Raw genomic sequence first — 16,985 nt, forward strand, 5'->3', positions numbered from 1 at the left:
CTCCAGCCAAGGTAATGTAAGAGCAATGGCACTGATACAGAAAGTGGTCTAATAAGGCAGGGGAAGTAAAAACCATGTTACTTTCCAGCTCAAACAGAATGGCAGGGAACTCGACAGATGGAAAATAAGCCAAGCCCAGAACTGCTATTGCCATATTTGGAAAAAAAATAAAAATAATTAAAAAAAAAAGATGTTGCAAACAATGGGGAACATTTAGATACGGTGAGTGTCAGATTCCTTCCTGGTAACGGACTCAATGACTGTGGGAGCAACACAGTTCAGAGGATCAAAGGGCTATACAGAGAAGTAGGTCAGGGTGAGGGTTGTGGGACAAAGTTTTCTTACCTAGAAATGTTGAAATGTTTTAGGGTGTGAAAACATGCCCTTGAACATTATCTTTGCAAAGAACAGGTTTTTAGGTGGATTTGTTGTATCATTTTTGCATTATTGCTGTTGTTTTACCCCAGTGAGCAGCTAAGCCCCATGCAGCCCCTTTCTCACTCCCCCACAGTGGGATGGGGGGGGAGAGAATCAGAAGGGTAAAAGTGGGAAAGCTCATGGGGTGAGGTAAAGACAGTTTCAAGGTAAAGCAAGAGCTGCACACAAGCAAAACAACATAAGGAATTAATTTACCGCTTCCCATTGGCAGGGAGGTGTTAAGGCATCTCCAGAAAAGCAGGGCTCCATCTCATGTAACACCATCACTCTGAACATCCCCCCCTTCCTCCTGCTTCCCCCAGTGTCACCTGCTGAGCGTGATGCCATCGGGCAGGGGATACCCCTCGGGTCAGTTGGGGTCAGCAGCTGTTCCAGCTGTGTCCCCCTGCCCAGGTCCTTGTGCCCCCAGCCTGCTTGCTGGCCTTGATGCTGCTGTGCAAGCCCTGCTCAGGAGCAGCTACAACGTTGGAGAGCTACCAAGCACCTTTTTCATCAAAAAGCCAAAACATAGCACCATCCCACCTTCTACAAAGAAAATTCACTCTCTCCCAGCCAAAACTATAGTTCTGTAGTACAGCAGCATTAACTTGTGTGGTTTTGCCCTTCATAACGGCATGGTGCATATGGCACCAAGAAAAAAAAAAATTACAAATTTCTCTCCTATAAAACTGGAAGTAGGTCATCTTCTCTGAGGGTCAGCAAGGTAAAAGCAAGCACATGTTGCTGATTCTTGTCCAATTTTTCGTCCCCCAGTATCCCCAAACCCTTCTCTGCAGGGGTCTTCTCAGCCCCTTCATCCCCCCAGTATTGATACTGAGGGATGCCCTCTCCCAGGTGCAGGACCTTGCACCTGGCCTTGTTGAACCTCATGAGGTTCATATAGGCCTGTCAAGATCTGTCTGGGATCTTGACTTCACACCTGGAAGTTGCCACCAGTGCTACTCCCTTACACAACACTCCAAACATGAGCTTGATGCCATGCTGATTCTTTGCTCGGGTTGTGTTTTTCAAATGTCCTCGTCCACCAGCTCAGTGGTCTTATGCAAAGGCGTGTGGCGCTGGGGTTAGAGTAATGGGGACAGACAGACAGACACATCAGTCAGCATAGAGTAAGCACCTTTGGTCTAACATAAATCCAGACTGCAACCCAAGAGTCCCAGTCCTCATTCTGCCTGGACAACCTTGTCCTTCATACCCAGCCTTCATCCTTCCACAGCAGCTGCAGCAGGTTCTCATTCTGTGACCTTCTTGGTTGTGGGGGTATTTACACCTTTTCTGGCACAGCAGCCTTGCACTGAGCTGGTGTCACAGCGTGGCCGATGCCCTGTGTCCCCTGAGGTTCACAGCTGCCCTTCTGCAGCAAGGCGCATATGCCAAGTCAGTGCCCTGTCCTGCCTGCCTGCCCTGCCGCCGGTGCTGGGAGCTGCGTGGGGTGGGAGAAATGCCATCCGCAAAGCAGAGCAGCAAAGTGTTACAGGAAAAGCGAGCTTCCCTGACAGGGAAGCAGAAGGCCCAAGCAGTTTCTGGGAATGCTGGCCATGCCAGGTGGCCACATCACCTCCAGGAAAGTGTCTTGTTTTCTTCCAGTTCCCACGATCATTTTGTCACCACAGAAAATTCACAACATCACCAGGGCCCAGGTGTACCCGTCCTGTGACACGAAGGCAGTGTCCACGGCTGTTGGCACCTGGAGAAAGGTATGCTGGGACTCTGGTACAGGAGGCTCACCTTCATTGTCTAGCAGCAGATGTGGTTCTGCATTCCCATGCTCACATTCTGTGTTGCTGCACCACATTTCAGGTAATTCAATTCATCATCCGCATACACGCTGAAAGCAGAGTAGGGACAATTTCTTCCAACGCTTCAGCAGCCGGTAGTGCCCATGTGGTGGGGAGGTCTAGTCCTCATCTCCCCAAAGGTTATCACGAATCCAAGCATCTTCTCATGGTAATGTAATCTAGTGAACAACGTCAGAGTGCCTTGTCAAGCACTACAAATTAGAGAATGGTTTTAGCAGTCAGTACCACAACTGGGATGTACGCCCAGCAGACATCTGCCCACGCATCTAGTAAAACAGAGACTACTTGGTGCTACTGGTTTGCTGGATGGTTTTATCTCCGTGTCTGAAAGTGCCTTGCTCTGTGATGACGTCAGCCTGAGGCGTCTCGAAGCCACACTGCACAAAAAAAATTTTGCCTAAAACCTTAGAGACTTCAAAGCAAGCGCAATTTTCTCAACCCTTCAGATACACAGAGAACCGAGTCTGTAGGGGTCAATGCTGCAGCACAGGAGGATGCTGAGCAATAGGCATATTGAGCAGTGCTTTGAAGTATCCAAAGCCCCAGTACCTGTGACAGAAGGTTTCTGCTCTTTGCTGCTGACACAGGAGCTACACTGAGAGACCAAGTGAGCTCAGGCGTTCTTAGGGGTGAATAGGGCTCAAATTCAGGGCAATGAGGAAGAAGGGGATGAGAGTCTTGGCACAGGCTGGGTGTAGGCAGAAAGAGGTGCATTTCACCAGCATATTTCCCTGGAGCTGCAGAGAGCACCTGTCCAGTGAGCATCACCCTGCTTCTCCCTGCTCCCTGCCCTGCATGCAGCTCCTCTGCCTGCTTGTCCAAGCATGTCAGTGACAGCATGTTCAGAGACAATTATCACGAGTAAATGCTTCTAATGGATTTCATGGATGTCCTCTAACATCTTCACACTCCTATGAAACTCTGCAGGTCTCAGAGTCACACAGAGGAGTCACCCTCCTGGAGGAGCTGCCTGGAGACAGAGCAAACACGGCTGTTCAGGCTTGGGGAGGACCTTTGCAGGATGAAGGCACAGGGTGGGTTTTGGTAAGTTCAGCACAGCAGGTACATGGGACAGGCTTGGACAGGCAGCACCCAAGGTCTTGGTGGTAGTGAGAAGTGACAAAGTTCAAACGGTGAAAGCAGTAAGAGAAGGACCAAAGAGGACCTTCCGGGCAGACACGTCACACAGAGCAGATTGCCCTCGTAACTGTCTAGAGGAGCAGTATTTTGTGCCTGTTTTGAACGAACAGCAAACTTCAAATGTGCTTAGTTGTGAGAGTGGTTCCGGGGTGCTGTTCAGAATGTATGTGCCTGTTGATAATAAACTATTTTCTGTGATGGTTTTGCCAGATTGACCAACTAATGAAGGAAGATGAGGGGGTCTACCGGTGTCACGTTGCCAACACGGCTGGAGAGGCACATGCAGATGGGAGCATCACGGTCCTTGAGCAGAACAGAAACAAGGAGGCATACCTTCTGGCACAGGACAACCCTGCCTAGCAGGTAACGCTAACAATAACAGTGCATGCCATTACCAGGAGCTAGCTGGCTTTGGCACACTCTCCTTCCACTGCACAAATCAGGGTTTGTAGATGAGAAAGCAGCCAGCTGCAGGGAAGGACTTGGTCAGATGTGTTGCGTGTATTTGGATTGTCCTTCTCTAGAGCAACTGACAAGGTCGTCCCGTGCAACAGAGAAGGGTATTTCAATGTACCAGCCTTCCCCTATCCCAACAAGGGCACAAGCAGCTTTGCTGGCATGAAACGTTGCTGGGTGGTTCTTTTAATAAAGCGCAGATGGGAATGCAAGTCATACCCTTGACAAAGTATCAGCTGCTGGCAGGAATGAATCCTTTCCAGAAAGGAGAATGAAGACGAGACAGGTAAATGAATGGTAATATTTTACATTCAGCCATAGGAACAGACTTCTGTGAGGCTCTGTCACTCCTAGTATTTGTACCATGACATTAGTCCCTGCTGTAATGCATTCCAGTGAGACAGCATAGGTTATGCTGGACCAGCAAGTAGTACAATGGTGAATTGTCTGCCGTGTGTAAAGCAAGATTTGAAACTGGGAGGTCAGGGTGTGGGAAAGAAGAGGAAGAGAGGAGTGTGTCACTTCAAAGCTATTCTGGAAATGCAGTATCTTATGCCGAAATTGAATCTTTGGTAGAGTCAGAGCGGGGCTTTTAAGAAAAGTTCAGTTTCCTATGAAAGACTTACTTGGTAATGTTGTCTGAAATCTGCCCTCTCCCTTGTTCCAGGAAGAAGGCATTTGTTCACTCAAGAAGAGCCGAACCGCAAAGCACATGCTAGAAAACAGTCAGTGGCTACCTTTGCTTCCTTTGCCATAGGAGTTTGGAAAATGTTGCATTAATACTCTTACTATAGGCTTACTGTCAGTTTTATACATCTTCCTGCTTGGAAACTATGCAATTAGTTTTGAAAATACCTAGTTGAAAATGCACATTAATACTGAAAATTCATGGAATATCAGTAGGGGAAAAATAGAGCAATAAAAGCATTTGAAAAGCAGTAAAATACCATTTTAAGTGGCATTCTCTCTCTGGCCTGTTTTCTTATGCATCTCACATGAAGTTAGAGTTTCTAACGCTGCGGAAAAGGTCACCATTTGTTAATTCCCACCCATGTTTGCCCCCAGGAGAAAACCTTGCAGCATAACTAGGAAGACTAGGCAGTTTTAAAGCAAGCCATTTTTGAGCAACCTGAACACGTAAGTAAAGCTTTGCTTACAAATTTCATCTGCTTATGCAGTTGTCACTGGATTTGCACCCCAGCCGGAATTTTCCCCTTTGGGGTCAAACATCTGCAGCCCTTCTGGGACATGTTTGTTCCTGTCTGGCTGCAGAGCAGGGCACGCTGGCTTCTGGGTGGGAGGACCATGCCCTGCGCACCACCCAAGGACAGAACACAGATGATGCGCTCAGAGTGAGGTGGTGTGGGGCATGCAACCTGCACCAGGCTGCTGGTGCACCACATGGCAGGGGTCAGAGGAGAAGTCCCTTGTGCTGCTTTCCTCCTGTTATTACAGGAGGGCTGCACCAACACCAACATCCCTCTCGCCCCCATCCTCAGTGCTCTGGCACTTGTGTGTGGGCAGCACGTGGACCTTGCCACCTGTGTCTGAGCCTTTCTCGCTGCTGCTGCTGCTGCAGGCCAGCGGTTGGTTCTTTCAGAGTCCTGACAGATGCTTGGCTTGGAGCCTGACTTTTTTTTTCCCCCCTGGAGCACCAGCTACTTGAGGGTGCCATGCTGCGTACACAAGAGCTGAACAGCAAAAGAAGGAGCTGCCGCACCTCCACCTGCCCTATCATCAACCTGGCTGCTGATTTTGTACCACCAGGTGTGCTCCGAGGGTGTTTTGCTATAGGTGGGTGTCACACCCAAACATGGAGTTGTTTCTGGAAGCTAGTAAATCACAGGCAGTCAGCCACCCAGGAAATTTACTGTCCCTGGAGATGCTGGTTATGTTGCACCCAGGACTGGCAAAAGCAATGCAGCACAGCTGTGGCATTTGCTGGGTTATAAAGGTTTGGCTTCTATAGGGCAGAAATCCAAAGCAGAGTTCTCTCGAAGTAAAAAACGCAAAAAAGATAAGTTAAGAGTTGTCTCCTAGGAAATAATGCCCTCTGGTTCTGCCACTGTGGTGCATCTGGCTCAGAGCGTGCTTCCATGCAAAGCTGAAATTAGAAATGAGGAGAAATCTATGGCACACAAAACAAAGAATAAAAAGTGGATGTGGTCTAGAAGCAAAGAAGCTGGTGCTAATAATTATGCAGAGAGCCAGAGGTGGTAAGTAAAATGAGAAAAGCACAAGTCCTTTATGACTGCTTGCCTGCTGCAATGAAACAGGACAGTGAGTCTGTTCCAGTAAAGTGCGAATACGAAACAACTCCTGAAATCTCTTTTCCACTCTGTAGATTTGCGCTCTTGCACGCTTTTCTCCCACAGAATGGAGGCCTAGCCGATGAAGTCAGTCTCTGCTCACTTGTGTTGCCTATAAAATGTATAGATAAATAAATAAATTGTATAAATAATCTTATACATGTGATATGCCAGGAAATGGCAGAAAGCCAGAGGCACAAAGGTGAAGTGCTGCCACTGTGATCTGTTTCCTGCATCCACATTACAGACTAGGTTACCAAAAAACAAAAAAATAAAAAAAAAGGGGAAGAAACACCAGTCCAGGCAGTTCCTTTAGCTAAAGCGGACATACTGGTTAACCAAGAGACTGGGAGTTCAAATACGTGTGCCTGTATATATATATATATATATATACATTCCAGCCATATATGAGTGCTTGGCACTATACCTACACCCTTTCCTAATCATGGTAATAGCTTACCCACAGCAGCAAAAGCAACGCAATGCGACCGCGCATAGGAGCAGCAGCGATGTGGTTAATCCTTACAAGCACTTCAGCAACGAAGCCCTGTGCTGCCTTGGACAGAGATCTGGGGCCCGTGTTTTCAACCTGGGGTTTTTCCACTGTGCTTGTACTCTTCTGCGCTATGTTTTATTCAAGGGTCGTAGATAAGAAAATAACTGCTTGCTGTTGGTATGTTAGGCGCTACATGTGCCACATCATACCAAACAGATTGTCACAGCAGCTGTTACCCTAAAGAATTCCATAGACCTAGAGCTCAGGCAGGCTGATCCTGTTACACCATCCACACAGAGAAAGTGGAGCAAGCCACAGATGTTACAATGGGATGAAGCTGTGTCAGGGCAAGTTCAGACTGCATGGTAGGAAAAGGTTCTTCACTGACAGTCACTGGACAAGGTTCCTCAAGGAAGTATCCAGGGCACCAAGCCTGTTAGCATTCAAGGAGCATGTGAAAAACTCCTTTAGTCGTGGTTTGGTTTTGGGTCGTCCAGTAAGGACCAAGGAGTCGGACTTGGTGGTCCTTATGGTTCACTTCCAAGTAGAGATATTCTTTGAGTCTACGATGAAGTCCAGGCACAATCAGATCCAGAAGAGAATAAAGCTCTAGTAGACACCAGTGCACAGTGTAACCCAATGCCATCAAGCCATACCGGGCAGAAGCCCTTTCTATTTCTGGAGTGACAGGGATCCCAACAGCCAACTGTATTGGAGGCTGAAGTAAGATGACTAGGAAGAAGTGGCAAAAGCACCCCGCTGCGACTGGCCCAGAGGCTCTGTGCATCCGTGGCACAGACTCTCAGGAGAGGGTATTTCAAGGGCCCAGAAGGGTACCGGTGGGCTTTGGGTATAGCTGCCTTGGAGACAGAGGAAATTAAGCAGCTGCCTACCTTGCCCAGTCTCTCGAAGACCCTTCTGTTGTGGGATTGCTGAAGGTCAATGAACAACAGGTGCCTGTCCTGCATCTTTCCTGCATTGCAGGACTGTTTTGACAGATGGAGCCCAACATCATGGACTAAATGAACTCAATGGACTTTATTATAGAGATGGTCCATAGACTAAGGGAACGATACCTGTGTGTTTGTATCAAAAGACAGGTAAGGTGATGGTGGTTACCTGGGATCTACTGGAATTTGTGGGACCGGGGTGTGATGCAAACAGTATAGAACGAGGGTGGAGACTGTCCTGGTTTTAGCTGGGATAGAAATTTTCTTCCTAGTAGCTGCTGTTCTGTTTAGATTTAGTACGAGGACAACACACTGATGACAACACACTGATGGTTTAGTTGTAGCCAAGTTGTCCTTACCCTAAGTCAAATCAGTTTCCCATACCGTGCCAGTGAAGAGGTGCACAAGAAGCCGGGAGGGAGCACAGCCAGGACAGCTGACCCCAACGGGCCAAAGGGCTAAACCATACCACAGAACATCATGCTCCGTGTATAAACCGGGGAGAGTTTGCCAGTGGCCGGCCGATCACTGCTTGGGGACTGGCTGGGCAGCGGCCAGTAACTGTATTGTGCATCACTTGTTTTTCACGCCTTTTATTCCTCTCTTTTTGTTATCTGCCTTTTCATTACTTGTCATTATAGTTTCCTTTACTTCAATTATTAATTCTTTCTTACCCCAACCCACGTGTTTTACCTTTTTTCTGATTCTCCTTCCCATCTCACTGGTGCAGGGAGGAGGAAAAGCGAGGGACTGAGCAGCTGCATGGTACTTAGTAGCTGGCTGGGGTTAAACCACCACAAAACCACATTAATGCATCATTGCCATGTCTTTTTCACTCTCCTTTGCTTTTCCTCAATACAAGTTGATTTTAAAGGTGGAGAAGAAAGTAAGCCTAAGACAAGAGCCAGGGAAATAACTCCAGATGACCTCTAGCTTGAGTGACGGTTATTAAAAATAAAGCACTACCAAAGTTAAGTAACACAACTGCTCCTCCATTTATTTAAAATAAAACTGCTTGTGAACTGAACTCATTGAAGACTTCCTTTTTCATACAGAAAAGTTCGGTAAGGTTGATGGCCATAGCATGTGGCAGTTTAGAGGTAGCTGCATAACAGAGCAACTTGCCAGCGCTTAACACTTCAAACAAAATGGAGATGGGCAGCGTTTTGTTTTGTTTTTTTTTTTTTAAACAGTACAAGAAATGTTCCATCACAAGTCATAGCTTGATGCTACTAGGGAGTATTCTGTGACCAGAATTGCCCTGCAGGGGCAACAGACATCTTCCCCATCCTCCAACCTAAGCTGTCACTCTCAGGTCAGATAGGCTTAAGCGAAACATTTTAGAACCATTTAGTACTGGATGTCTGCCTCTGGCACAATGTTTAATTAAAAAAAAAAAACAGGGGAAAGCAGCTCCGGTCCATTTCATGTTTTCATATATTGTGTCTGAAGTGGTCATATGCTGTCCAGCTTCTTCAGGATGAAAGGAGCTGCAAGCAGAAAAGAAAACTGCATGAACCTCGCTGAAGAAGCAGTTATTCCCCAGTAAGTCTGTAACAAAACAGCATCTAAAATATTCAGAGGCTGGGCGAAGGACTACTTTCTGCCTCCCAGGCGGTCCCTTCTCTCTCCGCACGCCTGCTTTAACGAGCGAGGCAGCACGATTCCAGGGGGGAACCAGCAGGAACGGCAGCCGGGAGCGCTGCCGGGCCGCCGGGCCTCATCGCGGCCCCGGGTAAGCACCCAGCCACCGGGCCGCGCCGCCGCGGGCCGAGGCGGTCAGGAGGCTGCCAGGAGCAAGGCCGGCGATACAGGCCGCCATCGCGTCTGCTGCGGTCTCGGCCGCCCCAGCACTTACTGATCCGCAGCAGCGCAACGTAGATGAGGAAGTTGCGGACGGAGGTGAGGACGTCGCGGCGCATCTTCCGCTTCAGCTCCTCCGGGTCCATCTTGGGCCCCAGCCCCTCGATGCGGAACATGCTGCGCCCGGCGCGGTGCGGGCCGCCGGCGGGACGCGCACGGCGCAGGCGCGAGAGGGGCGGGGGGGGGCGGGGCGGGCGGCGCGTACGCAGTGAGGCGCGGCCAAGGCCCCGCCCTCCGGGGGCCGCCCGGCCCCGCCCTCCGGGGGCCGCCCGGCCCCGCCCTCCGGGGGCCGCCCGGCCCCGCCCTCCGGGGGCCGCCCGGCCCCGCCCTCCGGGGGCCGCCCGGCCCCGCCCTCCGGGGGCCGCCCGGCCCCGCCCTCCGGGGGCCGCCCGGCCCCGCCCTCCGGGGGCCGCCCGGCCCCGCCGTGAGGCCGCGGGAGCTGCTTCCGCAGCGCGGTACTGGCGGTCTTTGCCCTGGCGGTCCCGGTAACGGGCGCGTTCCGCCGCTGCCGGGGTGGGAGGGCTCAGGCGGCCCGCGGAACAGGCCCGCTCTGTTGGCGGGGCGGGGCGGGGCGGTGTCCCGCGGCTGGACGGAGGCCTGCCCCCCAGGGGACGCGGCGGCGGCCTGGCCCGGCGGCTGGGCGGGCCTGCGGCGGGGGCCGGGGCTCGCGGCCGGCCGCTGCCGGGGGTGCTCGTCCTGGCTGTGCCGGCCGGCGGCGGGGCGGGGACCTCGGGGGCCCTGCGGGCGGAGTTCTTCCGGTCCCGCCTGCAGCAGCGCGGCCTCCCCGCTCCCGCCAGGCCGGGCGGCTGCCTGGTCTACCGGAGCAGGCAGAGCTGGGTCTGCGGTGGGTAGCTGTGCCGCCAGCCTGGAAGCTGCCCGGTCCGTGGGTGTGAACTCGGGGAGCCTTTTGCAGGTGAGTGCACGGAGCAGTTCTGGTTAAGTGTAGCTGTGCTGGAGGAGTCATGCGGGCCACCGGGAGCTTCTCTCCTGTCGTGGTTTAACCCCGGCCAGCAACCAAGCCCCACGCAGCTGCTTGCTCACTGTCCCCACGGTGGGATGGGGAGAGGATCGGAAGAGTAAAAGAGACAAAAACTCGTAGGCTGAGATAAAGACAGTTTAATAGGGAAAGCGAAAGCCGCGCACACAAGCAAAGCAAAACAAAGAATTCATTCACCACTTCCCATGGGCAGGTGGGTGGTCAGCTGTCCCCAGGACAGCAGTGTTCCGTCATGCAATAACGGCTACTTGGGAAGACAAATGCCATAATGCCGAATGTTCCCCCCTGCCTTCTTCTTGCCCCAGTTTATATACACTCTGCATGACATCATATGGTATGGAATATCCCTTTGGCTAGTTCTGATCAGCTGTCCTGGCTGTGTCCCCTCCCAATTTCTTGTGCTCCTCCAGCCTTGTCGCTGGTCGGGCCTGAGAAACGGGAAAGGTCCTTGACTTAGTATAATATTACCCAGCAACGATCAAACACAATGCTGTTAACATTGTTCTCGCAGCAATGCAATACACAGCACTGCAATAGCTACTAAGAAGAAACTTAACTCTGTCCCAGGCAAACCCAGGCCACTCCTCAGCCCAGTGCTTGCCCTTAGAAGGCAGAGGGCAGTGAGCAGACTTAGGACAACCCTACAGAGTAAAGCACAGAGAGACTGTCCAATGCCTGTCAAGTCTGTTGCAGATAATAGCGCTTGGAACATCTGTAAGTGACAACCTCTGTGACTAATGGTGGTCCTGAGAAGCTGCAGTTAATCTAAGTGATGGGTACTAGACACTTGTCTGGGAATGGGGATGCATCATAGGGCTGCTTAGGAGAGACGGACACAGATGAAACAGAGCCCGCTTCTGTGGGTTGCACATCGTGATGGTTCAAAGCATGTCAGCACAGCAGCCTCAAACTCAGCACCTCTGGCCATGCCATCACATCTGCTGCTGCGAACCCCACTGGCTTCCCCATTTGTGTGGTACTACCACGTGAGTTGTGCAGGAGAACACGATCCTGAAGAACAGACTAGTCTCAATGTTCTCAATCGCTGGGAAGAGAGGGTTATAGCTGCACCAAGCAGGAGAAGCAGTTGCCTTGCTGGCCCCTCTGACCTATTCCTGGTGCCTTCTAAGTAACCTGTTTACAGTGCGACTTAATAGATACCTGTTTTTCTCTAACGGAAGTGAAGAATTTATCTGGCTGTGAGTCAACCTGCTTCTAGCTCTGCTAGCTTTCCTGACTCACACACCATCTCCTGAATTACGCACCATTGTCTTTTGTACCGCTGCTGATCTGCAGTAACTGACTTAGCTGTTCTGCTTTGTTTAGAACACAAGACCCTTCACTCCAGCACAGAACCCCACCGTGCAAGATCTTTTTTTGCCTTTTGTAAATGCAACCCCCATTCCCAAACAAGTCCCGGGAGACCGTCGGAGGCCAGTAATACTTAATAACAGGTACAGAAAGACTGAGAAGACCAGGGATCTTGGCTTTGGAGTGGCCTCTGGCCAACCCCAAAGCCCCCGCTCCAGGAGCTGGATGTCACAGGAAGGTGGGCTGTGTATGAATTTCAGTTAAGATACTGGATGACTATGAATGCTAACTGGAATTGTGCCCTTTTTTAGGGGGAGGAGCTGGTTCAGGCCTGAGACCAGGCCCACCCAGATAAGTGTGTACACAGCCGTCAAGTCTCACTCTTGAGCTCCATCCACACATACAGGCTTCAGCCAGCGATTTCCAGCCTGTGGCAGGCAGCAATGCTTTCAGCAGCTCTCCTCAGATGCCGGGAACACCTTCAGAGATGGGCACGGGCACTACTGGTGCCTGGAGTGGACCAAACAAGCAGGCAGAGGCTTGTGGCTCTCCCCATCACCCCCACAAGACATCTGGGTTCCACAGCCCACCCTGCTCTGCCTGCTTGCTTGATAGGCAGTAGGTAGATAATTCAAAAACCCAGATTTGTCTCAGCTAAGCTGCCTATGACCTGAGGCAAAGCCAATTACAGAGCAGCTGCTTTCATTGTGCCAGTGATTAACAGGGGCTAATTGCATCTCCCATTAGCTGGGGGAGCTTTCCTGCTTTTCTGTGGTACCTCAAGGGTCCACCCTGACTTTGCAAAGGATGGCCAAGGGAAAGTGGAAAAGGGAATCACCCTATTCTGAGCACATTTGCAGGACATTCAATACCAATTCCCAGCGCAAATGAAAGGTCAAACTCTTCTGGTCAAAAAAAGTTGTAAAACTGCCCTCCTGAGAGCATTACAGCAAGGTCCAGGAGAAAAACACGACAGAGCTGCCCAGATCTGCAGCTGATATAAACTAGCTTTGTTCTGCTGGCTTCCAGGTAATCTCATTGATTTACTTGTGGTTTCATTCTGGATGTTGGATTTCTCTGGTCTTTGCTAGCAGAAACGGATTGGCAGGTCCCCAGCCCATGTTAGCAGAAGAGCAAGGAGTTTCATCCTACATTTCAAGACTGTTGGTCTTCCCAGTCTTGTTTTGTATTTGAAAAGCAGAAGTGATGCTGCTTTCCCAGACGTTGCTCTGGAGAAGATAAAGGAACTTGGGCAATTCTGGGCATAGCTGAATCAAACATGACACAGTATTGGAGAGACTGGAGCAAGGAAAAGACAAAAAAATGCTGTTAAGGAGCAACGTGAATGAGAACTCTGCCAGGGCATTGACTGGAGAGTTGTTTCACTGGGGCCACCCTATACTCCTTGTCCTTTTGTAAAATAGGGGGATGAGAAACATTTCCTTTGGGAGAAACCCACATTGGATAGGGAGGAGACTTCAGATGTGGAGTGACTGGCAAGGAACAGAAGACATTGGCTTTGGGTTTTGACAGCAGCATGAACAACTTCCCGAGCTGCTCTTGAAATGTTTGTGTCAATTTTCCAGAATTCCCTCAAACCTCCAAACTGCACGATTTTGACAGCTCGTATTATGTTCTTAGTTTTACTCAGCCCTGTAATTGCATGAAAATTTTAGCTTTCATTTACTGGGGCTACAGGCAGACATGACATGCGGAATTGAACTCTAAAACTCGAGGAGAGTTATAAAGCGGGGATGTTTATTGCAGTGCTGGGTGCAAGGGGGGTTGCTCCTCCTCACTTGCACACTGTTTCAACAAGCTGGCTGATATTTATTGTACAAAGTTACGAAAATACATAAGGTTTCCAAAAATTCATTATCATAATCTCCTCCCTCTGGCACCTCTTCAAGATGTACTTTTCACCTTCTTGGGCAGTTGCCTAAAGTTCCTGCTTACCTTTGCATACATTAGCAGCCTGTTGTTTAGTTTCTGTTACCTACTAGAGTTCTTCACGTGTCTTCCATCATCTAACCTTTTGTTCAAGTGTAACGCATCTGCTGGCTAACGATGAGCCCTTCCTTACTGCCCACTCTAAACATGTCAAGCTAATACGTGCCCACGGGGCTGGTTTTAAATCTATATCAGACGACTAGACACTGACCGAACGCTGGCTAGAGGTTAAGGTCTTTGAACAGAACATGGGCAACTGCATGACATGGCTGCGTATCGCAGGTGACAGTATGGAAAGCTGACAAAAGCTGCAGATGATGCCACAAGGGACAGCTGGATCTCCCAAGCGATTAAGGAGTAGTGATGTGAGAGGAAAGGCCAAACTTCACAGATAACTGGGGACAAGCAGTGGGGTCTTTCTGGGGCAAGGCCAGCACACTAGTGAGAACTCAGACTTCTTGCCCCAGGGGTCCTCCCCATCCCATGAAGTGCTGGCACTGGCTCTGGGGTAAGACTGGGCTAGTGCAGAAGGCAGGCAGTAAATAGCACTCAGAAATTAAACCTGTCCCTCCTGCCCTTTTTGAGACTTCAGACAGGTTGGGGCTGGGGCAGATGGGAGAACTCGCCAAGATGGCTTGATCCTCCTTGATGGAGATGTTTTGTGAAGTGGCCTTCTATACACTGTTCTGCAGTGTCTCTCCAGGGCTGCTCCCGCATGGTGGAAACAGCTTATCAGCCAGCTGAAAGGACAGCATTAGCTTGCCCTGGTTCCTTCGGCATCTACCAGTAAGATTCAGAGAAGTGCCAGAAACCTCCACCTCTAGAGCTGTACCAGGACGTTTATTGCTGTTGCATATGTATCAAGGGCGGTTTAGAGGCCCAGGGGAAGCCTTGCAGAAGCACTAAAGGGAGGCAAAGTAGATAGTGCTGGAGCCTTGGTGCTACCTACCAAGTTGACCATTTCACCCCATCAAAAGAATCCATATTGATACATACACTAATGACAGCATTTGCCTTTGTTCAAACAAAAATACTTTCTCTTTTTCTGGCCAATAAATTTCAGCCTGCCATTCCATAGTGTCTCTCTACAGACTCTGCACAGCAATCAGACTGTACATTTTTGGGGCTTCATCAAACCAGGCCGAAAAGCAAATTAATGTGACTGCCAATTGAAGCTGAAGGGACAGTTCCCACCCACCCCACTGATGCCATCCAGCTTCTCAGGCCTGGTGTAGAGGGTAATGCCATCTCTCCTAGTGTGTGAGCACACTAATAGTGTGCGTGGCCCTTGCTGCTGGCGTCTAATGCTCAGTGTCTTGGCTTCCCAGTGCCTTGCAGCTGGAGCATCCATACTTACTGCTTTCAATTCTGCTGGTCTGAAGACCGGATAGTGTGACTAAAGACCATATGTACGCTGAGTCCAGGACCGATGCATCTACTGCAGGCAGTGCTGCACAGGCACACGAGAAGATACCGGTATCTAACCCAGCCTTAACCAGGGCAAAGGGTGAGTTAGACCAGCTTAGGCTGGTTGATGTAATGCAAGGCAGGTCTCCTTCAAACGAGAATGCTCTGGCAGAAGCTCCCAAACAGGACTGCCCATGCAGTATTGCCTGTGAGACTTGGTCTGCCATTTCTGTCCACAGGCTGTTTTCTTTTGGGACAGTCACTAGTGAACAGCTTTCATCTTTATTTCCTGTTTTCCAGCCTGGATCTGCAGCCTCTGGCGTTGGTATAGTGAAAAAACTGTAAAACTCTGCAGCAGGCAGAAGCTGCACAGGTAACAGAAACATCAGCCCCAGAGGAAGAGCGAAGGGCAGGAGCTCAGCGCTTGGCGAAGGGACAGTTAGTACCGATGGAGATGAGCTCCACGAGAATGTCAATAAGGAGCCGTCTGACTAGGGCATGCTAACTGCTAAAAGAAAACAAACCAGGGGAAAAGTTCGTCCTTTTCTCCAACGGCCCCCACCCCAAAGAGGATGGATCCCCCGGCGGGGGATCGTGGTGATACAGATTAAAACCGGCCCCGTGGGCACGTATTAGCTTGAGTGTTCAGAGTGGACAATAAGGAAGGACCAAGCATTAATGTCTGCATAATTAATGTATGCAAAGATAAACAGGAACTTCAGGGAACTGCCCAAGGAGTTGGAAAATACATCTTGAAGAGGCGCCAGAGGGGGATTCTGAATGCTCGGAAACCTTTCTGTATATGCCTGACTTTGTATAATAAATATCGGGCTGCTTGTTGAAACGGTGTGCAAGTGAGGAGGAGCGACCGCCCTTGCACTCAGCGCCGCAATAAACATACCTGCTTTGTAACTCCTTGAGCGGTAGAGTTCGATTCCGCACGTCAGTGTGAAGGTCAGAAGAGATGACAAGGGCTGTTATATAGCGTTCTGCAAGTTTCCAGTAAGTTTGTCTAGTCAGATGGTGCACCGATAAATGCAGCTATCATAGGTGGTGCCTGAGGCAGCTGCACTGCAAGATCAGTGCCCATTGCTCACTCAGTAGGGCTACAGTAACAGACACCCAGAGGTGGCATGGTCTTGTGTCCATTCATCCTCTCTCCTCAGTTCTGAGGCATGTAATATTGTCCGTGTCTCCCCGCAGACAGAAAAAGTCTACCACGGTTAGAGCTCTGCCTCTTGACTTTATCAAATCTGAAGTCTTTTCCTTTCAACTAATTCCAGCCAGAAGCTCTGGCATGTATTGCAGCTAACGGCAGCTACTTAGGGCCAGGAAAGCCAGCAGTGTCAGTCACACCTTTCCAGCAGGACTCTTGGCAACTGTACAAGGGGGAAGACTCTCTGGCACAGATAACTTTGTTGAATGAGATTCCAAAACGGAATCTACATCTAGTCCTGCTAACACCGTGCTGTGGCAGAGCTGTCAGCTGGATGGCTAATCCAAAGGGAAAGCCAAATTACAAGGAGCTTAAGCAGGGGAAAAATTTTAAAACCACATCGCACTGACCTCTTTGAGGAACAACGTAGGAGGCTGCACAGGTTCTTGTGCAGGGGTACATTTGGTATAGTGCTGCTGGGGAGAGTGACACCCTTAGATGGCAATAGGACTGGGGGAGAGATGTTATTTCTCTGCAGAGCAAGCAGCAAATAATGAGGCAGTGTTCAGGCCTACAGGGTATCCTGGGGGTTGTGTAAACTGGGTGATTAAAAGGAGCAAAACGATACCAGAGCAGACAGTCCAGCAATGTAAATCCACACAGAGCTGCTAAAACACAGCGTAACAGTTCCAGGAGAGGAAGCCTCATGCCCT

The 16,985-nt window shown here is 50.1% G+C and overlaps 2 protein-coding genes and 1 non-coding gene across 3 annotated transcripts in view; 2 read left to right on the top strand and 1 right to left on the bottom strand.

Annotated features, from left to right (window-relative positions):
• The first annotated feature begins 267 nt into the window (after positions 1 to 267).
• On the top strand, positions 268 to 4,794 carry LOC102049785 (uncharacterized). Its single transcript, XR_008730434.1, has 4 exons — positions 268 to 2,135; positions 3,165 to 3,281; positions 3,588 to 3,740; positions 4,501 to 4,794. It is a non-coding gene; the product is annotated as an uncharacterized LOC102049785 (transcript).
• Positions 4,795 to 8,559: 3,765 nt separating this feature from the next.
• On the bottom strand, positions 8,560 to 9,631 carry TOMM5 (translocase of outer mitochondrial membrane 5). The gene is made up of 2 exons (XM_055700358.1): positions 9,447 to 9,631; positions 8,560 to 9,078 (listed from the first exon to the last, which is right to left on the bottom strand). Exons 1-2 carry the CDS (start codon positions 9,565 to 9,567, stop codon positions 9,044 to 9,046), a joined length of 156 nt encoding a protein of 51 aa, XP_055556333.1. The 5' UTR covers positions 9,568 to 9,631; the 3' UTR covers positions 8,560 to 9,043.
• Positions 9,632 to 9,862: 231 nt separating this feature from the next.
• The window catches only part of FRMPD1 (FERM and PDZ domain containing 1), a 60,063-nt gene continuing 52,940 nt past the window's right edge, over positions 9,863 to 16,985 (top strand). Inside the window, 1 exon segment of the mRNA XM_027813131.2 lies at positions 9,863 to 10,364. The gene's annotated coding sequence lies outside the window, so the exon portion shown is untranslated.

This window comes from Falco cherrug (genome assembly GCF_023634085.1).
Source record: "Falco cherrug isolate bFalChe1 chromosome W unlocalized genomic scaffold, bFalChe1.pri SUPER_W_unloc_1, whole genome shotgun sequence".
Taxonomy (NCBI): Eukaryota; Metazoa; Chordata; class Aves; order Falconiformes; family Falconidae; genus Falco; species Falco cherrug.